Genomic DNA, 27,093 nt, shown 5'->3' with positions numbered 1-27,093 from the left:
TTTTTAAAATATTTTTATTGATAAATCTTCACACACAAACATTCCATACATGGTGTATAATCAGTGGCTCAGAATATCAGCACATAGTTGTGTATTCATCACCATGATCATTTTTTAGAACACTTGCATCACTCCAGAAAAAGAAATAAAAAGAAAAAAGAAAAAACTCATATATAATGTATTTCTTACCCCTCCCTCTCTTTGACCACTAGTATTTCTATCTATGCAATTCATTTTACCCTTTGTCCTTCCTATTATTTATTTATTTTTTAATCATATTTTTTTACTCATCTGTTCATACCCTATATAAAAGGAGCAACAGACACATGGTTTTCACAATCCCACAGGCACATTGTAAAAGTTATATCTTTATACAATCATCTTGAAGAATGAAGGCTACTGGAACACTGCTCAACATTTTCAGGTACTTCTCTCCAGCCACTCTAATACACCATAAACCAAAAAGAGATATCTATATAATGCATAAGAATAATCTCCCAGATTATTATATGTGGAGAAAGAGGCACACTTATCCACTGTTGGTGGGAATGTAAAATGGTACAATCACTCTGGAAGGAAGTTTGGTGGTTCCTCAGGAAGCTAAGTATAGAATTACCATATGATCTGGCAATACCATTGCTAGGTATCTTTTCGGAGGACATGAGGGCAAGGACACAAGTGGACATTTACACATCAATGTTTATAGCAGCATTGCTTACAATTGCCAAGGGATGGAAACAACCCAAATGTCCATCAACAAATGAGCGGCTAAACAAGCTGTGGTAGATACATATGATGGAATATTATGCAGCTGTAAGACAGAATAAAGCTATGAAGCATGAAACAACATGGATGGACCTTGAGGACATTATGAGATTAGCTGGAAACAAAAGGACAAATACTTTATGGTCTCACTGATATGAGCTAACTTTAATGAATGAACTTGGAGAATTTCAATTAAGAACAGAGACCATCAGGAGATAGAAATAGAGTAGATATTAGGTAATTGGAGCTGAAGGAATACAGATTGTGCAACAGGACTGATTGTAAAAATTCAGAAATGGATAGCACAATACTACCTAACTGTAATACAGTAATGTTACAACACTGAATGAAGGTGAACGTGAGAATGATAGAGGGAGGAGGGCTGGGGGCAAAAATGAAATCAAAAGGAAAGATAGATGATAAAGACTGAGATGATATAATCTAGGAATGCTCAGAATGTACAAGGATAGTGACTAAATTTACAAATTAAAAAATGTTTTTGCATAAGGTAAAACAAAGGAATGTCAATATTGCAGGGTGTTGAAAATCGATGATAATTCATATTTTAAAACTTTATGTGTGAGACTAAAGCAGAAAATGTTTATTTGGTACAAAATTTATGTTTTGACTAGTGCATCTCCTAATATGACTTACATGGACAGTTTAATTGAACACCATAAGTACATGGAACCTTGAATAGGGCATGAAATTTTGTAGGTTTGTCCAGAATGATGCCCTGATAAATCCCAAAGTGATCTGAACAGTGCATAAAAAAGTATTTGCAAAGTTCCCTTGGGGGAATGAGAAAGAGGGAAATTTCAACTTCCCCATATGAAGAAGACCTAATACTCTCGCAAGCAGTGAGGACAACAAAATCAATAGGTTGAACCCTCAATCTTGTTTGTCTTTTTTTTTTTCATATGAAACATATCCCCACAAAGGATAGTCTATGCCTACTTAAAATTAGACCTAAGAGTCATTCCCAGGGAACCTCTTTTGATGCTCAGATGTGGCCTATCTCTCAGCCAATACAGAAAGCAAACTCACAGCCCTCCCCCTCTCTATGTGGGATGTGACTCCCAGGGGTGTAAACTTCCCTAGCAACCTGGGACAGAAATCCTAGGGTGAGAAAACCTTCTCCACTGAAAAGGGGAAGAGAGAAATGAGACAAAATGGAGTCAGTGGGTGAGAGATTTCAAATAGAGTCAAGAGGTTATCCTGGAAGTTATTCTTATGCATTATATAGATAACCCCTTTTCAGTTTAAGGTGTATTGGAGAGACTAGAGGAAAGTGCCTGAAGCTGTAGAGCTGTGTTCTAGTAGCCATGTTTCTTTAAATGATTGTTTAACAATATAGCTTTCGCAAATGACTGTGTGATTGTGAAAACCTTCTTCTGATGCTCCTTTTATCTATGGTATGGACAGATGAGTAAAAAATATGGATTAAAAATAAAGAAATAATAGAGAAAACATGTTAAAATGAACTGGGTAGAGGGAAATACTAGAGATCAATGAAAGTGAGGGGTAAGGGGTATGGTATGTATGAGTTGTTCTTTTTCCTTTTTATTTCTTTTTCTGGAGTGATGTAAATGTCTGAGAAATGATCATAGTGATGAACATGCAACTATGTGTTGATATTGTGAGCCACTGATTGCACACCAAGTATGGAATGTTCATATGTTAAGAATGTTTGTGTTGTATGTTGATTGATTTTATTAACAAAAATTTTAAAAAGAATAACCTCCAGGGTAACCTCTCAACTCTGTTTGAAATCTCTCAGCTACTGTAACCTTATTTTGTCTCATTTCTCTCTTCCCTCTTTTGGTTAAAAGACTTTCTCAATTCCTTGATGCTGGGTCCCGGCTCATCCCAAGATTTCTGTCCCATGTTGCCAGGGAGATTTATACTCCTGGGAGTCATGACCCATATAGTGGGTGAGGGCAGTGAGTTCACCTCTTGAGTTGGCTTAGAGAGAGAGGACACATCTGAGCAACAAAAGAGGTTCTCTGAGTGTGACTCTTAGGCCTAATTTTAAGTAGGCTTAGCCTATCTTTTGCAGGAATAAGTTTCATAGGGGTGAACCCCAAAATCGAGGACTCGAACTATTGATTTGGTTATCTCCACTACTTGCGAGAATATCAGAAATTCTGCAAATGGGGAAGTTGAATATTTCCTCCTTTCTCCCCAGCCCCCCAGGGGGACCTTGAAAATATTTCTGTATTCACTGCCCGAATTACTCTGGGATATATTGGGGCATCACACTAACCTGGACAAACCAACAAAATCTCATGCCCTATTCAAGATTCTGTGTACTTATGGTGTTCAGCTAAACTGACCATAAAAGTTAAGTTAGGAAATGCAGTACCCAAAATACAAATTTTGCACAGAATAAACATCTCTCCCTTTGGTCTCACACAGAAATTGAAGTTTTAAAATGTGGATGATATCATCCTTTACCTTGTATTCTGATTTACCTTAGTCCTGTCCAGATCAGCTTCATTCATATCTCTACTTGAAGTCCCTTTTTCAACTTTTAAAATTGTTCTTGTATGGGGTACTGCTGATTTTCATAGCTTCAGAGCTTTAACTCTAAGTCTTAGGTGAGACCACTTTATTTTTGAATGCAGAAAACTATAGTTTCCATTCTGTAAGAAGGGGCTCCTAAAATTTTACAGTCACTCTTATGTGGGAGTGAGGGAGGAGAAGCAGGGGACCTTGTAATAATTAATCAGGAAGCTATAGGGAAGTGTAAATAATTCTCACTCTATTTTTTGTTGTTGTTCATTTGCTTAATTTTCATGCCTGTCTCAAAATTTGCTCCTCAATTTTGTGAGGAAACTGCAAATATATGATAAAGAAAGATGTCTGTGTTCTCTTAACCTGAAACAAGTCTTCTTGATTTTACACGCACCATTTATCTCACAGATTCATCAGCATCTCTCCATTTCCACTGTTACTACCTTAGTCTGGGCCAACATCCTCCCTCATGGGGATTTGGCAACAATCTCTTAAAGGGCTCAATACAATCCTTGTGTATCTCCTCCAATCCATTCTCCTCCATTGAAGCTACAGAGATCATTTCACAATGCAAGATGAGGAAAGGATTGTGAGAAGATGGCTTGTAGGAAGCTCCAGGAACCAGTCCCTCCACCAAAATCACTATTGAACTAGCAAGAGCTGTCTGAATCAACTATTTTTAAACATGAATCTAGTGGAACACCATGCAGCAGCCAGTGAAGAGATGGAGTAAGAGGCTGGTAAATTGTGGTAAATAGTAGTAAATTTCACCCTCTGTCCAATTCCCCTAACCATGCAGCAGGCATTAGTGGACATTGCAGCCCCAGTTCCTGGTGCAATTTGTAGGTGCAAGGTGGGCAATAAAGACCTGTTCCTCCGAAATCTGAGGGTGAATATTCTGATCACTGACCATAAATTTTGAACAACTACTTAAGATCACTAGGGGCTTGGTCTGAGGGTGGTCATTGTTCCAACCACTTTCAGGCAAAAGGAGTCTTAAAGAGGTCATATCTTATATTGTCTTCTCATTTTCCTTCATAATTTCCTCCATTTGGGAGGGAAATTAGTTTGGAAAAGTCACAAATTGATGGCTCCAGCCCTCAACACAACAAAAACTAGCAACCCTACAGCAGGGGGAGAACTAGATTTTCAGAGTCATAATAACATAATACTCAGAATGTTTAGTTACCAACAAGAATTTGCAAAACTCACAAACAGGGAAATATGGCCCCTTTACAAGAAGAAAAGAATTATCCAGAAACCATTACTGAGGATACACATACATTGGAATTATTAGTCTAAGACTTTAAATCAACTGTCTTAAATATGTTCAATGAGCTAAAGGAATCATATACAAAGAACTAAAGGAAATTAAGAAAACATTGCCTGAACAAAATAGATAAAATTATGAAAAGGAACCAAACAAATTTTGGAGCTGCAAAGTACAGTATTTAAATGAAAATTCATTAGAATGATTCAACTGCAGATTTGAGTGAGCAGAAGGATTAGTGCACTTGAAAACAAAACAAAAAAATTGAAATTATCCAGGGTGAGGAGAATAAAACTGAATAGACTGTGGGACAATATCAAGTGTACCAACACACGCATTACTGGAGTCCCAAAAGGACAAGAGAGAAAGAGAGAGGGGCAGAAAAAGTACTTGAAGATATATTGGCTGAAAATGTCCCAAATCTGGTGAAAGACATGAGTGTACACATCCAGGAAGCGCAATGAACTCCAAGCCAGATAAACTCTAAGAGATCTACATAAAGACACATTATAGTGAAATTGTCAAAATCCAAAGGCAAACAGAGGATTTTTGAAAGTAGAAAAAGAGGAGTGACTTGTCATATACAAGGAAACCCCATAAGATTAACAGCGTATTTCTTATCAGGAACCATACAGGCTAAAAATAATGGAGCGGCATATTTAAAGTCCTTAAAGAAAAAACACTGTCAACCAAAAATTCTATCTGACAAAATTATCTTTCAAAAATAAAGGAAAAACTAAGACATTTACCTTTAGACAAAAGCTGAAAGGGTTCATTACCAGAAGACCTGCTGTGGTGCCTTGGAGATATGTACCTCAATAAATCATGTTCTTAATATTAATCCATTCTTGTGGAAGTGAACCCATTGTAAAAATACAACCTTTTGATGAGATTATGTCAGTTAATGTGTGGTTCAACTGAATCGGGATGAATCTTAATCCTATTACTGGAAGCCCTATAATGAAGGCCACAATCTGAGAAGCAACAGGAAACAACCAGAAGCTGGAGGTCAGCAGAACCTGGAAGACACAGCTATGTAAATTACCATGTGACAGAAAAGCCAAGGACCAAGGATTGCTGGCAGCCAGACCCAGAATGCCACAGTCTTCAGGGAGAAAGCATTGCTTTGCCGATTCCTTGGTTTCAGACTTTTCCTAGTCTCAAAACCTTGAGCCAATAAATTCTTATCATTTAAGCCAACCCATTGTATGCTATTTGTTATAGCAGCTAGGAAACTAAAACATCTGCCCTTCAGGCTAAAATTAAAGGACACTATATAGTAACTTGAAGCCATAAGAAGAAATAAAGAATATTGGTAAAGGTAACTATATTGTCAAACATAAAATCCTGTATTATTGTACTTTTTATGTGTAACTGCCTTTCCCTCCCCAAATGACTTAACAGATAAATGTGTAAAACAACATTTAAAATCTATTTTTATGGACATATAATGTAAAAGAAGTAATCTGAAACAATAACAATATAAAGCAGGAAAGTCAGTGATATATAGAAGTAGAGAGTTTGTATACTACTGAAACAAAGTTGGTACTAGGCTAACAAGATTGTTATTAGTTTAAGATGCTAATTGTAATTACAAACATAACCACTAAGAAAATAACTAAAAAATACAGATAAGGGAAAGAAGAATGAAATCAAGTGGTACACTACAAAAAAGAAATGAAAATACAAGAAAAAGAGGCAATAATGGGGTAAATGAGGAACAAAACACATACAAGACACAAAGGAAACAAATAACTAAATGGCAGAAGTAAATCTTTCCTTCTCAGTTATTATCTTAAATATCAATGGACTAAATTCCCCTATTAAAAGGCAGAGATTGGTAGATTAGATAAAATAGTATGATGCATCTATATGCTGTCTACAAGAGATTCACTTTAGGTACAGAGATATAAAAAGCTTGAAAATAAATGTGTGGTAATAAAAAAATAATAAATAAATAAAAGAAAGTAAATGGGTGGAAAAAGATATTCCATGTAAACAGTATTCAAAAGAGAACCAAAGTGGTTATATTATTGTTAGGCTAAGTATACTTTAACTAAAAAATAAGATTACAAGAGGCAAAGAATATTGATAAAAGGCTTAGTGCAGCAAGTGCATATAAAAATTATGAACATATATGCACCTCACAACAGAGCTCCAACATATATGAAGCAAAAATTGACAGAATTAAAGGGAGAAACAATAATAGTTGGAGACTGCAATACACCACTTTCAATAACTGAAAGAACATCTAAACAGGAGATCAATAAGAAAATAGAGGATTTGAATGACACTATTAACCAATTAGACCTAATACACATATATAGAACACTTCATCCAACAATAGTAGAATACACAACCTTCTCAAGTGCAGAGGGGACATTTCCAGGATAGACCAAATGCTGGGCCACAAATCAAATCTTAATAAATTTTAAAATACTGATATCACACAAAGTATGTACTCACATCACAATGGAATGAGGTGAGGAATCAAAAGCAGATGAAAAATAGGAAAATTTACAAATATGTGGAAATTAAATAACACAATATTAAACACCCAGTGGATCAAAAAAAATCACAAGGGAAATTAGGAAATATCTTGAGACAAATTAAAACAAAAACAACATACTTCAGCTTGTGGTATGCAGCAAAGGCAATGCTCAGAGGGAAATTTATAGCACCAAACGTCTACATTAAAAAGAAGAAAGATCACAACTCAATTACCTAATTTCACATTTAAAGAAACTTCACACCTAAAGAACAAGAGCAAACTAAAACCAACATTAGCTGAAGGAAGGAAAAAATAAAGATTAGAGCAGAGATAAATAAAATAGAAAATAAATAATAAAGGGAATTAACAAAACCAAAAGCTGCTTTTTTGAAAAGATCAACAAAATCAACAAACCTTTAGCCAGACTGACAAAGAAAAACAGAAAACACAAATAACTAAAGTCAGCAATGAAAGTAGATATATTATTAATACCTTACAGAAATAAAAAATTATAATTTATGAGGGTACTATGAACAGTTATTTTCCAGAAAATCTAGATGAAATGGGTGAATTTCTTGAAACATATAAGTTACCTAATCTGATGCAAAAGGAAATAGAAAATCTCAACAGGCCTTTAACAAGAAAGATATTGAATCAGTAGTTAAAAACCTCCTAACAAAGAAAAGCCCAGGACTTGGGGGTTTCATCACTGAATTCTATCAAACATTTACAGAAGGTTTAACACTGATCCTTCTCAAACTCCTCCAAAAAAACAAAAGAGGAGGGATTACTTCCTAACTCATTCATGAGGTCAATATTACCCTGAAATCAAAGTCAGATAAAGGCAGCACATGAGTATAAAATTACAGACCAATATTCCTTATGATTATAGATGCAAAAATCCTTAAAAACAAAAAAAACTGACAAACTGAACCCAACAGTATGCTAACAGAATTGTATACCATGACCAAGTGAGATTTCTTTCAGGAATGCAAGGATGGTTCAACATAAAAAGATCAAGCAATGTAATACCCCACATTCATAGAATGAAAGGGGAAAAAAATCATCATCTCAATTGATGCAGAAAAGGCATTTGACAAAATCCAAAATTCTTTCATGATAAAATCACTCAGAAAATCAGGAACTGAAGGGAACTTTTTCCCAATACAATAAAGGGCATTTATGAAAAACCCACAGCAACTATCATACTCAATGGTGAAAGATGGACTGAAAGCTTCCCCCCCTAAAATCAGCAACAAGGCAAGCATGTCCACTGTCACCTGTTATTCAATGTTGTGCCAGAAGTTCTAGCCAGAGCAATCAGGCAAGAGAAAGAAACAAAAGGCATCCAAATTGGAAAGGAAGAAGTACAAATATCTCCATTTATAGATGACATGATTCCACATATAGAAAATCCCCCAAAATTAGAATTACTAGAACTAATAAATGAATTCAGCAAAGCTGCAGGATACAAGAAAACATACAAAAGTCAGTAGTGTCTCTATAAACTAATAATGAACAATATGAAAAGGAAATCAAGAATATAATTCCATTCACAATAATATCTAAAAGAATAAAATAACTAGGAATAAATTTAACCAACAAAGAGAAAGACTTTGTGCTGGTTTGAAATGATGTATGGACCCTGGAAAAGCCATGTCTTAATCCTAACCCCATTTTGTAAAGGTAGCCACTTCTTCTAATCCCTATTCAGTATTGTATGTTTGAAAATGTAATCAGATCATCTCCCTGGAGATGTGATGTATTTGAGAGTGGTTGTTAAACTGGATTAGGTGACGACATGTCTCCACCCATTCGGGTGGGTCTTGAGGTGTTTCTGGAGTCCTATAAATGAAGAAACATTTGGGAGAATGGGAAATTCGAAGAGAGTAGAGAGTGCTGCAGCACCATGAAGCAAAGAGTCCACGAGCCAGTGACATTTGGAGATGAAGAAGGAAAACGCCTCCTGGGGAACTTCATGAAACTGAAAGCCAGGAGAGAAAGCAAGCAGATGACGCTGTGTTCGCCATGTGTCCTTCCAGCTGAGAGAGAGAAGCCCTGACTGTGTTCGCCATGTTCCTTCTCACTTGAGAGAGAAACCCTGAAGTTCATCAGCCTTCTTGAACCAAGGTATCTTTCCCTGGATGGATGCCTTTGATTGAACATTTCTATAGACTTGTTTTAATTGGGACATTTTCTCAGCCTTAGAATTGTAAACTAACAATTTATTAAAATTCCACCTTTTAAAAGCCATTCTGTTTCTGGTATTTTGCATTCCAGCAGCTAGCAAACTAGAACAGACTTATACACTGAAAACTACAAAATATTGCTGAGAGATATTAAAGAAGACATAAATAAATGGAAAAACATCCTGTGTTCATGGATTGGAAGACAATATTGTCAAGATGTCAGTACTGCATTAAAAGTCTACAAATTCAATGCAATCCCTATCAAAGTTTTAGACCTTTTTTTCATAAATGGAAAAACTGGCCCTCAAATTCATATGGAATTGCAAGGGACCCCAAATAGCCAAAACAGTGCTGAAAAAGAATAACAAAGTTGTGACTCACATTTCTTGATTTCAAAACTTACTACAAAGTTGCAGCAATTAAAACAGTGTACCACAATCTTGGGTTTGTTCATATGAAACTTAACCTGCAAAGGATAGGCTAAGCCTACTTAAAAACAGTGTGGTACTGGCTTAAAGATATACATATAGACCAATGGAATAGAACTGAGAATCCAGAGATAAATCCACCCATTTATGACCTGCTGATTTTCAACAAGGATGCCAAATCTACTCAATGGAGAAATAATAGTGCTGGGACAGCTGGAAATCCACGTGAAAATGAATGAATGTGTACCCCATGCCCCACCATATACAAAAATTAATTCCAAATGGATAAAAAATATCTAAATATAAGTGCTAATGCTGTAAAACTTTCACATGGGAACTTAGGGAAATAGCTTTAGGACCTTGTGGTAGGCAATGGATTTGTACATTTAATATCAAAACCATAAGCAACAAAAGAAAACAAATAAAATGGACTTCATCAAATTAAAAATTTTGTGCATTGAAGGGCATTATAAAGAAAGTGAAAACACAATCTATAGAATGGAAGAAAATATTTGGAAACCATATTTCTGATAAGGGTTTAATATTCAGAATATATAAAGAACTCCTACAGCTCAATAGCAAAAAAGACAACCCAATTTAAAAATGGGCAAATGACTTGAAATAGACATTTCTCCAAAGAAGATATACAAATGATCAATAAATATATGAAAAGATGCTCAACATCATTTGCCATTAGGAAAATGTAAATCAAAACAACGGTATGACACCTTTCACACCCACTAGGATTACTATTATAAGCAAAACAAAAAACCAAATAAATAGAATTAACAAGTGTTAGTGAAGATGAGGAGAAATAAGAACCCTCACACATTGCTGGTGGAATTGTAAAATGATGCAGCCTCTGTGGAATATAGTTCGGTTTTCTCAGAAAGTGAAACAGAATTACCATACGACCCAGCAATCCCACTCCTAGGTATATACCCAAAAGAGTTGAAAGCAGGGAGACAGTCAGATATTTGTACACCAATGTTCATTACAGCATTATTCACAATAGCCAAAAGGTGGAAGCACCCAGGTGTCCATCAACAGGTGAAGGGAAAAACAAAATGTGATATATTCATATAATGGATAATTATTCAGCAGTAGAAAGAAATGAAGTACTGGTGCATGTTACAACATGAATGAACCTTGAAGACACCAAATGATTGAAATAAGTCAACCACAAAGAGATACGTATTGTATGATTCCACTTACATGAATCAGCTGGAATATGCGAACTCATAAAGAAATAGAGCAGAATAGTGGTTAACTGGGTAGCAGTGGGAGGCATTGGGAAATTATTGCTAAATGAGTGTTAGTTTTAGTTTGGGATGATGAAAACAGTTTGGAAAATGGTGGAAATTACACAGTATTGTCAATATACTTAATGTCAAAGAATTGTCCACTTAAAATGGTTAAGATGATTTTTATGTGGTTTATTTTCCCGCAGTTAAAATAAATAAATTATTAAAAAAAAAATACAAGTCAGATTTCATAATTCTCCTACTTGAATATGCTACAGCTTTCTAATGCCCTTAGAAAAAAGTTCAAAATCTTCAGCCTGGCTCCAAGGTCCTACAGGATATGGTCTTAGCCTCATTTTCTCCCTTTCCCCTGTCCCCATCTTGTTGGCTAACTCCTAGCCATCATTCAGTCTCAGATGAAATGTTCTGTGCACAGGGAGCCTCTTTCAGGACCAGTTCTGTGCCCTTCCCTTCTCCTATCTCACTTTCATAGGTGAAGTACAAATACAAATACAACATTCTATATTTAACTCTATTTGTTTAATGCTGTCATCCTCTTCCTCCCTCCACCTACCACCACATGCCTAAAGCTCTGTGACTACAGGGACATTGTCTATTTTGTTTACTATTGTAACCCCAGCAGAAAGCTTAGCACTTGGCATATAGTAAGCATTTAATAGATTTATACTGGATAATGCATAATTGGAGCCACACTCCTGAAGAACTCTGGTGTCTTACAATAATAATAATATTTTCAGAGTAGTAATAGTAGTAGTTGTTGTTGTAATAATATAATAGGAAGAGGAGTGGCTAACACTTTGATAGCATGTACCACATCAGGCATTCTTTTAAGTAATTTTATATAAATGAACTCAATCCTCACAGCAAATCCATGAGGGAGGCACTATTAGCAATTCTGTTGCACAAATGACAAAGCTGGGGCACAGAGAAGTTAAGTGACATGCCCAAGGTCACATAATAAGCATCAAAATCAGCGTTTGAACCAGCACAAAGTTCATTCTTTCACTCATATTGTTGTACTGCTCTTCTTTCTTTTTTTAACTCTTTTTTTTTTAATTGACAAACCAAAACAACATACAAACATGAACATTCTTTTTACATGGGCAGGCACCAAGAATCGAACCCGGGTCCTCTGGCATGGCAAGCGAGAACTTTGCCACTGAGTCACCATGGCCCTAAACATGCACATTCTTAACACACAAACATTCCACATATGGTGTACAATCAATGGCTCGCACCATCATCACATAGTAATATATGTCACCATGATCATTTTTTAGAACATTTGCACCACTCCAGAAAAAGAAATAACAAGAAAAAAGAAAAGACTCATACATACCATACCTCTTACCCCTCCCTCTCATTGACCACTAGTATTTCCATCTCAATATATTTTAACCTTTGTTCCGCCTATTTTTTCCTATACCCCTTACCACTCCTTTTCATTGTTCACTAGTATTTCAATCTACTCAATTTATTTTAACATTTGTTCCCCATATTATTTATTTATTTTAATCCATATGTTTTACTCATCTGTCCATACTGTAGATAAAAGGAACAGCAGACACAAGGTTTTCACAACCTCATAGTCACATTGCAAAAGCTCCATCATTATACGTTCATCTTCAAGAAACATGGCTACTGGAACACAGCTCTACAGTTTCAGGCACTTCCCTCTAGCCTCTCTAATACACCTTAAACTAAAGAGGGGATATCTATAAAATGCATGAGAATAACCTGCAGGATAACCTTTCAACTCTAAATCTCTCAGCCACTGACACTTTATTTTGTCTCATTTCTCTCTTCCCCCTTCCGGTCGAGAAGATTTTCTCAATCCCTTGATGCTGAGTCCCAGCTCATTCTAGGATTTCTGTCCCATGTTGCCAGGGAAGTTTACACCCCTGGGAGTCATGTCCCATGTAGGGAAGGGAAGGGCAGTGACCTTGCTTGCCATATTGATTGAGTGAGAGAAAGGCCACATCTGAGCAACAAAAGTGGTTCTCTGGGGATGACACTTAGGCCTAATTTTAAGTTGGCTTAGCCTATCCTTTGTGGGGATAAGTTTCATATGAACAAACACCAAGATTGATTTGGTTGTCCCCACTGCTTGCAAGAATATCAGGAATTCTCCAAATGGGGAAGTAGAATTTTCCCCCTTTCTCACCATTCCTCCAAGGGGACTTTGCAAATACTTCTTTATTCACTGTTCAAATCACTCTGGGATTTATCGGGGCACCACACTGGACCAATCTACAAAATCTCATGCCCTAATCAAAGTTCCATGTACTTATGTGTTCAGTTGACCTGTCCATATAAGTTATATTAGGAAATGCACTAGTCAAAATACAAATTTTGTACCAAATAAATGTTTTTTTGCTTTAGTCTCACACAGAAGTTGAAGTTTTAAAATATGAATTATCATCTATTTTCAACACCCTGCAATATTGACACTCCTTTGTTCTTCCTCATGCAAAAACATTTTTTAATTTGTACCTTTAGTCACTATTATTTGTACCGCTCTTCTTTTTTTTTTTTGCATGGGCAGGCATCTGGAATGCACTGCTCTTTTTAAAATGGAATAATTATTTTTATTTTCCTCTCTCGGTCTAGGGGGGGTATTAACATGTGGAATATTCTCAGTACTTTTTTTTAATAGGCAGAGTCAATTTTAAGGGAACTAATAATTTTTTAAACTATATATAGGGTTGTTAATTTCTACCTGATATAACCATCTCAGGAGAAATCGGCATACCTATCCCAGAGCACTCCCATCCCAGGTCCATTGAATTTTGCCCTTAAACATCTTTTAGAGCAGAAATTACTACTGATCTTTTACATAAATAACTCTTTACCCTTGGAGAGGTCAAGAGTTGTGAAGAATAAAGGGGAAAATAAAGTTGTTAAAATTCATAAAGCTTCCCTGCCTATATTGAAGAGACAGCCAAAATGACAAAATAGTACACCTACACTGCCTGTTTTATAACTCTGGATTTTTCAAGAAGATATTCAGAAATTCTTGCACCCATCACAGCTCCAGTTGGTGTAAACATCATTTCCAGATATTTTCCAAAACGGCTCGAGTTATCATTGATGGCAGTGCATGCGTTCCCAAAGGCTTCCACTAAGGAGTTGACCTGAAGAATTTTTTCTCTCAAGGTCTGATTATTAGCCTGTGACAGAGAGATAATAGTCAAGAGGATCTTCCAGAAACATTACTCCAGCTAAGCTGCTGATACCCCTCCCTGCCTACCCAAATTCACATGATTCTTTTGGAAAGAACTGCATTTGGGAAATCAGCATCAGCCACAAGCACCGCTGTCTCAGATGAGCAACTCCCAGGTGAACATTAATCAGATTCAGTTAAATTAGTCCCCTGCCCTAGTATCAGTTTTTAAGTCCAGTATTTCTTGACAGATAAAATGCCTGACCAGTTTAGAAAGAATTCTAGAGTGATCCCATACCTTTTCTCAGATATCCATTATAATAATAAACCTCACTGTAAAAATCCCCCAAATTCTTCCTAGTCACTAAATATATTAATACTATGTACACACACACACACACACACACACACACACACACCCTTACACACACACACACAATATAGAAACTGCTGTTTTTGAAGCCATTCTTTCAGAGTCCTTTTCATCAAGTTGAAAAATTCTATATTCTTCAACTCTTGCTCAAAGGTTTGTATTTTCCAACCTTTAATCACCTCGTGACCCTCCCTGATCCTGTTTGTAGTGTTTAATCAGTTTTGTTACTTAATGGCCAAATGTTCCTATTACATGGAAAACCAGAAAATTTAATCGCTGATAACTTAATAAATTTGTGCTAGCATTATTTTCCTCATTCTGTGAGAGAAGGATGGCATGCTGACATCTTAAGAGGCTTTCAAGAGGGAAACATAACAAAGATAGAATGTTTTTCTGTAACCTATAATAAAGACACAATTTCCTTCATTTATAAAATACTGAGTTTCTCTGCGGTAACTTCTAGTCATACTAAATGAAGCAGGCAGTGAATACCTTTCCCAAGAAAGTCAGATGTTGAACAATCAGGTGGGCACTTTCTGTCTTCCCAGAACCACTTTCACCGCTGATGACAATGCACTGACACAGAAAATGGAGTGTCAAATGAAGAATTCATAGTATTATAAAAACTTGCATCTTCAGTTATGATGTTTATGTAATCATCACTACTGCACACCCTCATTTTTCACTGAGCAAAATATCTTAGGAGGCTTTCCATTTTAGTACATGGACAGGTTCTTCAATCTTTTGCTTAGCTACATATTGTTCCATCACATAGGTATACCATTGTCTATTTAACCAGTCCCATATTGATGGGTTCTTCAGCTTTTATTTTGCTACTATAAATAATATTGCAATGAATAACCCTATACAAAGGTCTCTCCTAAAAGGTACTCACCAAATTCAATGACTCTTGTTTCAGAAAAATAAAGAAACACAGAAAAATATACATATTGAAAATAAAGGGGTGATCAAAGGTTGGATATGTCACCACAATGAATTGGAAGTAGAGAACTTTAAAATGTATGAGTGACATCTGTATTTAACCAACATCAAGTTTAAAGTCAATTCAATGTTTACCCAATCCATGAAAATGTCTCAGCAGTTAGACAGTGTGGTGCGGGATCCCTATCAAAGGGTGTGCAGTATTTCATCCTGGACCATGAAAATCCTGAGACCTTAATCATAAGGCATTTCAGTTCTGCCATTCTACATCCTGTTCCTGTTACAATAATTGCTTTGTACCGGATTTGTTTTGCTCTATGTTCTTATTGTATTAATATTAGAAATGTTCTTATTACATTTTGTCAGGGAAAATGACCTCTTGATTTGAATGTTTCACATATTCTGAGAAAGGTTTTCATGTTCTCCTGCTACTATGACTTTATCAGTGTTCCAATTTGACTGAACTGCTGTTTTATTTCTTATTTCCTTAGGTCAGCATCAACCACCAGAATTGAAGATTTGCAGGATGAATGAAGAGCTGAAGAAGAAGATGGAACACATCTTACTGCATGGCTTGGTAGGAAAGGAAGAGCAGCAGGTGCGTTCTTACCTGATCCTTGCTGAAAGTAACCATGCATTGGTAGGCAGCATCTGCTGATGCAAATATGTGGGGAGGATTCAAAGTACGTTTCACCCCATGATAAAGTCTGGAAAACTAAAGGAAAAAATAATTAATGCAGAGGAAAGTGGCGGGACTTCTAAGTATCATACCTTCTAATGCTCTACCTTCTGCTGCCCACTAAGCAGGTCTACAGACCTAAGTTCAAATCTGAGTTCTGTACTTACTGGCTTCAAGAGCTTATGCACGTGAGTTAACTTTACTATGCTAAGCCTTCTTGTCTGCCAAATGGGCTTAATAATAGTACCTGTCTCACAGCACTGATAAACTAAAATGAGGTAACCTGGGCCTGATGCTACATAAATCTTATTATTGTTTTAAAAAGTCACTAAAAATGCAAAAATTTGTTTATGTTGCATTATTATCTGCACATTGGGTTATGTACACTATGGGTGATATAATTTTATTCTCACGTTTGCATTCTTTTCACTTTCCCTGTAATTTTAAATTTCCTATTAAGGAGTATATACACTCTTAAAGCATTCCTTACCTGTGGAGAGTATATGCTTAGATTTTGGAATGGGTTTAAGGCAATTAAGATGTCCCCAACATATGTGTAAATCAGCAAGTCTACATAACGCTTCTGTAACTGATGAATAAGTATATCCTAAGAAGAGAATAAATGTTATTGAGGTTAAACACAATTTCCAATCAAGAGAGAGATTCTAGAAATAACAATAAATTTATTCTTACAAGAATATTTTTTACTAAAAGATGGGAGTTGTCCATTTAAATCATCTTGACCCTGAAGATCCTAAATGTAGAGATTCGCCTTGAAAGAAGAAAATTTAGGCATATATTTGAAAGAATTAGGTTCACTTAGGGAATTGCTAAAAAACATGGAGATATCCAACAAAGGTTTTGTTTGTTGTTCTGAAAAAAAATTGTCTCACCTAATCAAAATGTTCCAATTAGAATGTACTTTCATAGGCTCTTCCTATTTATAAAATACAGATTAAATAGTACCTTCATTTCACAAAGACTTGCACTTAAAATTTATGTGACTTGAATATAGAATTGAACACTTCCATATCACATTTTAGTGATGCAGTCATTGAAGCTAAGGGTCTCCAGAGTCAGAATTAGCAGAAGCAGGTCCAGTACAATTAACAGCTCTATTAAGCATGCATATTTTAAACAGGGATTATGACAGTTTTCAAATTTAGAATTCAAGCTATATTAACTTCACTGTTTTGCTAAATGAAGTTTCTCTTTATGAAGAGCAAACAACTCTCTTGATTTCCAGGGTTAAGTTGCAGTTTTTTTATTAAACAAAATAATTTCAGCAGATATAATCCATTAATCAGGCCTACATTATAAAGGACTTTATTGGGAAATTCCAATAAACCCTTTTATCTTTATCATTCCAGGGACTGTAAATGAACACAGAACAGGGTCAGAGGCACAGCAACCAAATGCTTCCTGGGCTTCAGCTCCAGTTTACAGTTAAATTTTCAAGTGATCTTGGGGGGAAGAGTCTCTGACAGAAAGTTAGGACCATTCACATAGACAAATATCATAGATGCAAATTATCTGCTATAGATTTAGTACCTCATCCAGAACCTCTAGATTGACCAAATCATCCTCAAGGCAGTATTTTTCAGCATTCTTCACATGATAGGGTCTTCTGGTGTGCATCTTTTCATGCCTAGATGTTTATCAAGAGAGTATCAGCATTAAGACAATAAATAAGGTAATAGAAAGTGAGCAGCGAAAAATGGCTTATTCACGGTCTTATCACATGTCATGGTCGCAGACTTCAGAGATGGGGACCGGAAAAGAAAGTCTAGGTCAGGTCCCCCCACACTCTCTTTCCTGTCACTGTAGAACTATCAGGCATAAGGCGAGCTCCACAGCCTAAGCTTCCTTTCTGCCGCAGTGAGAAGGGTTATCAAATGGGCCCACCTAACATTTGTATTTGTTTTTCTCAAATGCCAATTATAGTACTTCCAGGGATAAATCTCTCTTCACAGTCTCTCCGCTTGGTGTGAAGCATTCTCCTTGGGGTATAGCCATAAGCGCCTTCCCTTCGCTTGGGTCCCCATGTGCTATCAACCAGCAACCCCCATCCATATACACATTTTTGAGAATTTTTTAAATATACAGAAAACTGCACAGAATAGGATATCAGATACCAATGAACTGATAACTATTTAAATTTTATCTTGGTTGCTTTTCTGTGATCCCTTTGTGACCCATGTTATTCCCTTTTCTCCCCCAAGATGATCACTATTTGGTGCGATTCCTTCCAGTTTATTTAAAAGTATTGGTCACACATATATATGTACCCAATATACAGATTTTTGTGTATATTTAATTACATAAATAATTTTTGTATGTATTTAATTACATAAATCATATCATGCTGTAGGTTTTATTCTGCAGACTTGTTTTGCTCCTTCAACATTATTATTTTTCAGATAAAATTCATTCACTTCTATCACTGGGCAGTCTTAGGCCATATGAGTATGAACCAAGTTATTTACCTGGTTCCATATTGATCAGCATTTACGGTGATTCAAATTTTTGGCTGTTAGAAACAATGCAGCCTTCAATATCTTAACAATCCTCTTTGTGCATAGACACAGGACTTTTGAGGGAGGCACTGCTTACCTGTTATTTTTAAAACTTGGCTGGCAATCAGTATTACTCCCCTTTGGTATACTAACATATAGAATTTAAGGTATAAAATTAATTCAAGGCTACACTTGCCTTCATAAACTTATCATTGCTCAATGTGGTGTGAGGGAAAAGCATTGGGCCAGTAATTAAGAGTTCTGGGCCCTAGTTTCAAGACTGGGACTAATGTGGTATGGCCACTCAGCAAATCCTCTAGCTGACGGCATCTGAGTTTTTTTCATCTATAAAATAGAACTGTTGATGACTGGTCTATCTATCTCACAGGGGACTGTGAAAAGCAAATACTCATAAGTGTAAAAATTCTTTGCAAGGGAAAAAGGGCTGAACCAGTATATCAAGTATTATGTCCTTGTCACGTTTTGGAATCAACAGTTCTCGTAAATCGAAGCATTATGCAGAATATGTTGACTAAACAGAATCACATGTGAAATACTCTTCCAAGTCCTGCCAATTCACCAGCAGAGGAAGTATCATGGGTCTCCCCTGTCACCTCTTCCACCCACCATCATCAGAGTTCATGAGAACGCTATTGTTCTATCTAGGTCTCAGAAGCTGGCCTTGACTGAACATTTTGCTGAAAGCACCATGTAGGAGAATTATCTGCTCTCAAAACTGAAGCTGGCAATCTAGAAGTTGATACAAATGCAAGATCTTTCTACTCTAATGAAGAACCACACATTTCCCAACCCAGCAAAAAGGTATCTGCTAACCCCACCTCCATCTTCACCTAGTATTTTTCTGACACTGCTGTCTGCTTCATTGGCTATGGGGTCTTGAAGACCTACTAAGGAAGGGAAAAGAAACATATTTACTCCGATTTTTAAAAAATATTTGCCTAGAATTCATATATGCTTTAAAAAAAACCCATATGGCAGAAAAATTGTTTCTCATTTGCTTATTTTTAATCAAATTAATGAAAATAAATTTGGTGTAATATTTTTCAATTTTAGTAATTTATTGTCACTAGTAACTACCAACTTAAATTTCCTTTAAATTCATATACTCCACCTAGTGCCTTACTTGGGAATAGCATCTATTACCAAGGTTTCCTGAAGAATTCCATGCTTAATGTGAAAATTACAGATTTCCAAGTAAAAGGTACTTGGATTGAGTATTCCAAAGCCTAGAGAAATAGAGAGGCAAAATAAATATATAATAGTGAGTGGCATTCTATTGAATGAAAGAGTATTATTATAAGGTGTTATAATGTTAATGGCTCGGAAGACATTGTCAAATTCAGCAAAGTCCACCTTGTATTTTTCTAGGTCTCTTATTCTTTTTTATAAGGATCTAAATATTTTGGCTTCCCAGCCTGCCTTTCCAGACAAATGGAGATGGGGGTTGAAGGCTAGAAGGAAAGATATCCAAAGCTCTGATTTCAACAGGTTCTGGAGCTTGATGTGGTAGTGGGGAATAATTGGTGGTTGATCTCAGTTTCCAGGGATCAGAAAAACATACAACTGATATCTGAGTCTCTGTGTTAAGGAAGATGTGACAAGACCTTTCTGAAGCATTAAGTTAAAGGAAATAGATGGAGAATAAGAACAGAATCTGAAGGATGCATGAGAGACAGAGCCAGAGGCAGAGGCTGGGAGCTCCCCTAAGACAGAGGGGCACAAATGAGGTGAGGGATGAGAGACTTTTATGGAATAACTTTGGTTATGTTAGCGAATGGGAAAGGAGCTTTAAGGAGTACGAAGCTGGTTCAGACACTGCAGGAGTTGTTCTGATGGAGTAAATTCCTGAATGATTGCTGCCTTCAGTACATGGCCTTATGGTGGTCCTCAAGACTGTAAGATTAGAGTCTCTGTGGCTATGGAAAGAGCTCAGAGACAAGTTGACAAATCACATAGACTAGAAAACCACTACCCTGTCTCTACACTCCATGGATTCCATATAATAAGGAAAATGTTATTAAAACTAGGGATAGAGTACTATTACTGCACCAAAGCCAGTGATGTTGAATAATTCTTCCAAATCATTATTTCCATTTTAATATACCTTTGATAATGGAGTTGGTGAAAATTTTATTTCCCTAACTATATAATCATGAACCTAGAGTGAGAAAAACAAAGACAAACCATGTAGGTGTGAAAACCTACAGTCAAAATGTGGATGAAGGTACCACCTAGATAACTACTTGAGCTCTATCTTGGCCCAAAACTTAAGGTTATAACTACCAAACAAACATTATAATAGATAGATTTAAAAATAGATGAATTTTGGGGGGTAGAAATTAGTACAGGATCTGCTGTTTTTCATCTAAGAAAGCTTTTGGCTAGGATTCCAATAAACCAGCATCTATTCTTACCTTCTCTAGGTAGCAAGTATCAATGACATCAGCAAAAAATTAAATGTTAATTAATTCAGATATTTATTCAGATAGGTAGATAGATAATAGATGTTGATGGATGGATGGATAGATGGGGAGAGAGATTAGATAGATAGCGGTGTATATTTATTTTTCCTCTGGTTGGAGGTTCTTTAACCTCCCTTGTGTCATGCATCTTCAGTTCTTTATGAATTAATCGTTAAGAAGTCATTAATTCACCCAGGAACCCATCAGTGTATGTGATATGGGGTATGGAGTGTGTGCACGTGCGTGTGTGTGCATGTTTGCATGCAAACAAGGGAGCAAGCAAGGCATACACTGGGGAAAGCCGGCAGTTAAGCAGAAAGAAATTTGTTTTCAAAGGTCACTGTTGCAGGTTGAAAAGAAATCAGAAAAGCTGAGGTTATTGTTTTAATCAGCCTCAGGCAAACTGCAAGGACAGAAGCAAAATCCATTAAACAGCAGGAAAAAAAAGCCCAGCAACTTAATTCTGCTACCAAGTAATACATAGAATAGACCCTTGGCATTTGAGGGTTTAACACTGGTAATTTCAACTAGTCCCAAGTCACCCTACAGAGGCACAAACAAGCAGAATCTTGTCATTTTACCAAGAATCACTGTTGAGTGAGTGGCAGGAGGTTGGTGTGCAGGAAAGAGCCATAGTGCAGTGAGCTGGGCCGGTGCTGCCTCCACTCGTATTCCAGAGTGGTTTTATTCTTTTCTCAATAACTCTTGTGAAGATAAAAGGCATGTTCTCTGAACTTTAATGGCAAAACAATATACCAGATAATATTAATGAATTCAGGCATTTGTAAAAAAGTGTTCTGGAGCAGACAGAAGTCCTTTTGAAGGTCAGAGAAATGGGAGATAGAGTAAAGTAAATGACCAAATCCCAAATCGTTGAAAAGAATCCGTGACAGATTGAGTAACAATGCAGCCCCAAACTGTTATTCACAGAATTTTAGGGTTTCTTAACTTCCTTTAAGAGAATGCGCCTTGGATTCATAATTGTTTTATTTTACCTGAAGCAAACATATACCATGGCAAATTATGAATTACTGGAAAAACCTACATTCCAATGGTTTCATTTGTATGGTATAATCAGCATCAGGTACTGATATCAAATGATGTAGCTTCTCTATAGGTGCCTCTGCCTAAAATTTTCACACACACACAGTGAAAAGGGAATATATACATATATGAATCAGAGCTTGACTTTCCAAAGAAATGTGCCATCAGAGGAGCTGGAATGCTTAGACCCAGGATAGGTGAGAAGGTGAGCCGGCTCACAACTCAAGCCTTTCTTCTTGTACTATGCAGCTTCTGCTCCATCGTGAACAAACTCCCCATGGTTCTCAGTCTTGTTCTCAAATACTCATTCTACCTCCCCATAAAAGAAATGCACCACTTCCCCATAACCCTCTTGCCCTACCTCCACCTTCCATCCCCCGGTAGGAGAGAGAGGGGCAGCCTGTCCTCCATCAACCTCCCATTGTTCCCAACCATTGTTCTCCCTAACCAATTTCTCCTCTTTTAAAATTCACATCTCCCTCTATACCACCCTCTTGTGATGATCTTGTTATCTACCAAATTCCAGGACACTTTCCTGCTAGCATTTGACTCCCAATTTTCTCTACTCGCTATACCTTCCCCTGAAGTCAGTCTTTGGTTTTCCTATCATCCACCAATCACTTTAATTCTTCCATACTCATCTCAAGGTTCCTCAACTTGCTCGGCTCTTGAGAAACGTTTATTTCCACTTGACTGAAGTTGTCTATACAACTCAACTATCCTCAGTTCCCAATTAACTCTCAAAAATTTCCAAGATCTCAGTTCTGAAATTCCCCTTTCTCTCCACAGTCTCCCATTCTTAACTTACTGTTTGACTTTATGGTCACTGCCAGCCCCAGCCCCAGACCCTTCCCAGGCTCAAAGTCATTAGGCTCCTTCTGGCCTCACTTTCCCCTGAAGGTCCCCAACAATACTCTCATGGCTAACCTTGGTTCCCTTGCCCTCCTTTCCACCCATCAAATACATCTAAGCCAATCTCCAGCCAGAAGAGATTATCTGCTTTTTATGCTTCTACTCCTAAGAATACTAGAGATGATGGATGGGAAAGGTAGTAGTGGTGATGTACATTATTTTAGTTTCTAGTGCCAAATGCTCTCCTGAATGTTCTACATACATTATCTTAAACACTGATTGACTTGATTACAATGGAATGCCATTCAATTAGGGTCCACCTGGGTTTTCTGTGCAACAGAGCAATCATTATGTCTGTCAACTTTCTATAATATTCCTTATAGTGACTGTTTCAAAGATCGAACTTACTGGAGTCCACAGTCCACTCCCAACTCCATGGATACTTGGTTTGAATGTTTGGGTTCTTCATAGTACTATCTTCACCCTCAAATTTTCTGGATACTTTGATCTAACCTATTCTACCACCTTTCCAGACTTAGAGGTTCTTCTTCTCTAAGACCAAGTTCCTGTTAGAACCATGATATCACTCCTTCTTGATTTCTCTACCATCACCACATTATCCTCTTTCTTCTATCTTCAGCATCTCCCTCCACATAAGGGTGTCTCTTCTTCACCTGTCCAAGTGTTCCCCATCCTCTAGGAACCTGACCTCTTCCCACCAACTACCAACTTCTCCTTCCTCTGGCGAAAGTATGAAAAGTGGATAGAACATTCCCTGCTTTTGCCAGAACAGCAAGACAAAGTTTCCTCAGTGGGTATCATTCCTATGTATCTGCTCTCCTAACAAATCACTCCAAGTGGGAGACCCAGGACTGCTTGGACCATTGAAGAATCCAGTTTTGGACATAAATTTGGAAGCTTGTATTTAGCATTGCATTTCAAAAGGTATGAAGCGGGAGCAGAGACTTTTGGCTGGTCTCTGTCTCTTGGTGTCCTGAAGTTTTTGATCTACTGCCATCTGAATTAGGGCAGAGAGAAGGAGCCGAATTTGGATAGGTCCTAAGACAGTTCTCTCTTTCTCTCATCTCCCTCAACCAATCTACCACTAAGTCCTGACAATATTATTAATTTAATATCTTAGTAATTGCTACTACCTGCTGATCTGCTCACTCATCTTCCTAGTCCAGCCATACTCCCCCCATTCCATTTTCCACAGAGCCATCTTCCTAGAATACTTGCCTGCTTGAAACCCTTCAGTGCCTCCCTCGTGCATAAGGAGCAAATCCAAGCTCCCTAGGCCCATCATGGCCTGGGCCCTGCCTACTCTCATCTCTCCTTCCCTGACCCACACCAAGCTCCAGTCATACCAACTACTTGTTCACCAAATTCTCCCAGCTGTCTTCAGCTTCTGTGCCTTCGCCCTTTGCTCATTTCACTTCCTCTATCTAGAATAGCCCTCTTCTCCAACTATCTTCTATTTATTCCACAGGACAGTTCAAGCACTGTCTTTCCACCAGTTCCAGGCCTTCCTGAACCATCCCAACCCCAGGGTCATTTAGGTGCCTTTTCCAGGTATGCTAGTAGGAACCCCAGGCATTTCTTTATCTGGGTCTTTTTCATGCTGAGCTGTTCTTATCTGATTTTTGTCTGTATCACACACTGAACTATAAGCTCTTTATCAGGAACTGTGTCTCATTTGCCTCTGCAGCCCCTGTGTTCAGCATAAGACTTGACACATAAACACAAATAAATGTCTCTGGAATGAATAAATGAATAAATTAGATTTTGAATAAAAGCTAGAAATCAGTATTTTTAACATTCATTGCTACCTCAGTACTTCTTATTTTCATGATATTGTACAGTAAGAATTTGTACAGATTAAGGGCAAGAGGTAGTTTTGAAAAAAGAACTGGAGAACTCTTAATTAAGTGAAATATGCATACTAGTTCTATGATTATTGCTTGCTAACATTGATCTTGATGACACGAAGTTTGATAACAAGGATTAACTCTGCATCAAACAGTATTCTAAACATATTAAATGTATTGACTTGTTTAACTCTCAAAACCATCTCCATCTTTTAGATGAAGAAACAAAGGCATAGAAAGGTTAAATAATTTGTCCAATAAGTGACTGACTTGGGATTCAAACTAGAGCCAGTGGTTTTAATCAACACACTGTACTGCCAGCTATGTGACCGTAATTGTGCAGAAAAAAATTTGATGTATCTATGAACTCTCCTCAATTTTCTTCATTTTTATTCGCTTGACTTTGGGAACTCACAACTTTACATGTATTGAATTACCAGAAACAAATGATATCTGAGGCTTGTTCTTTCTGAGAGTTTTTCCAACCTGCGGCCAATTGGGAAGAGGAAGTAATAGTATAGGCTAGGTGGTAGGTTTAAGTGTCAATTACATGCATTGTGTTTCCTTTGGAATTAATTTTCCTACATCCTAAGGAAGTGGTTGTTTGAAGGTTTGATACCTATTTATGAGGTTGTATTTTTTTTAATGACTGTTCAAAGAAACACAAACTGCTGAGTGAAACTGAAGATTACAAAGACCCTGTAAGAAGACTTTGCCACCACATGAGGCACTGACATCAAAGGAGTTAATAAAGATAAAGAGAAATTAGAGAAAGGGGATGAGAGTGCCTGGAGCCCTGACTTTCTATGGTTAAAGGAGAAAGGTTTTTGAAAGGAGAACATAGAAGTGGACAGGCAAATTAAGGCAAATATGAAAGGCCGTATAACATTGCAAACCAAGCCTCAGAAGTTATTCTGTGGCAGACCTCAGAACAAGAGAGACTAGGAAAGATGCCTAATTTAACTTACTACATTTAAATTCTGGGTTTCTTTTTCGTTTGGTCTGTATTTTATTTTATTTCATTTTCTTTTCCGGTGGTGGTGCTGGGGTGGGGGAGCAGAGACTGGGGTGGTGTGGTCATAATGGTAGCGGGAGCTGGCTGGCGTATAGACACAAAAACAAGGGAAGAAAATGGACTGCAATTACCCAGGTTTAAACAAAAGTTCCTACTGTTTCATGAAGCTACCAAGTCACAAGAATTTCTCTGCATTTCTCTATCTCATAGGCAAACCATAGAAACAGAAATGGCATGCAAAAGGGGAGAGAAGAAGAACATTTCTGAGCTATACGAAAAGGAAACTGGTGAGGGACAGGGGTGAGGGGTGCGGGTAAAGGATGTCAACAAGATACAGTCAACCTTGAGACTACCCTCCAGCTCGAGAATCCTGATGCCAATGACTGGCTTTTTGACTTGTAAACAGTTTGCTATGGAGTATGTGAATATTTCTAGAACTTGGGTATTGTACTATTTTATTTTATTTATCTCCATTAAAAGAATGTACCTTGAACATTCTTTTAATAATAATGAACTGGAGCTTATCTGCATCCTGGCCAGTTTTATAAAACTGAATAATTGCTTAGCAGGGGAAGGGTAATTTCTATGAAAAAAAAATTTTTTTAAAGAGAAATTCTGCCACCCTCTGGACAGAAACCAAAGATCTATTTCTTAGAGACCACCACAGAATGCTATTTTAAGCAATTGCCACTGAAAATAAACATAAATATTTTTTAATCTACCCTTAAAGAGAAAAAAGAGAAATCTCAATTGATTTAAAAAGAATAACAGAGACAATACATGAAAAATATTATTTGAATATACTAAATTGCCGCTAGGGATTTTTAACTAACAGGACACTGTCTCAGAGTACATTCAAGAAAAAGCCACCAATGTTTAACTCAGTGTTTCCAAAATAATTTTACAACCTATATTTCTGTCCTCCAGTCTGCAACGGCCACGTGAAGATTTTTCACACTATCTCAGCTGTAGCTGCTTTCATATAATAACCCTTTATTGGTAACAAGGTCACATTTACAGTAAATGTAAGTCTATTTATTTAATAAATAATATATATTTTGTTTTTAACGAGAGCAAACTGAACATGATGGAAGAGTAAGATTTTAACCATGGCTGAGAGAAATTAGTTATAAAAGCACAAATGGGCAGCTTGTTTCTGAAGCTCTCTTGCACTTATCCACTGGACGCGGAGTACTTAATGTAATGTAAATGAAACTCTAGAAAATGCAGGGA

General features: G+C 36.9%; 1 protein-coding gene across 1 annotated transcript in view; it reads right to left on the bottom strand.

The window, feature by feature from the left end:
• MYO3B (myosin IIIB) overlaps nucleotides 1-27,093 on the bottom strand; it is a 510,258-nt gene that overhangs the window by 317,690 nt on the left and 165,475 nt on the right. Inside the window, exons 10-14 of the mRNA XM_077151780.1 lie at nucleotides 17,634-17,730; nucleotides 16,573-16,689; nucleotides 16,014-16,118; nucleotides 14,954-15,037; nucleotides 13,893-14,095 (exon numbers count right to left, since the gene is read on the bottom strand). Coding sequence (XP_077007895.1) covers nucleotides 13,893-14,095; nucleotides 14,954-15,037; nucleotides 16,014-16,118; nucleotides 16,573-16,689; nucleotides 17,634-17,730 — 606 coding nt within the window. The remainder of the gene's footprint in view (nucleotides 1-13,892; nucleotides 14,096-14,953; nucleotides 15,038-16,013; nucleotides 16,119-16,572; nucleotides 16,690-17,633; nucleotides 17,731-27,093) is intronic.

The sequence above is a fragment of the Tamandua tetradactyla genome, chromosome 3 (assembly GCF_023851605.1).
Source record: "Tamandua tetradactyla isolate mTamTet1 chromosome 3, mTamTet1.pri, whole genome shotgun sequence".
NCBI classification, from domain to species: Eukaryota; Metazoa; Chordata; class Mammalia; order Pilosa; family Myrmecophagidae; genus Tamandua; species Tamandua tetradactyla.
Note: the sequence above shows the minus strand (reverse complement) of the source record. Positions and strands in the feature narration are given on the sequence as shown.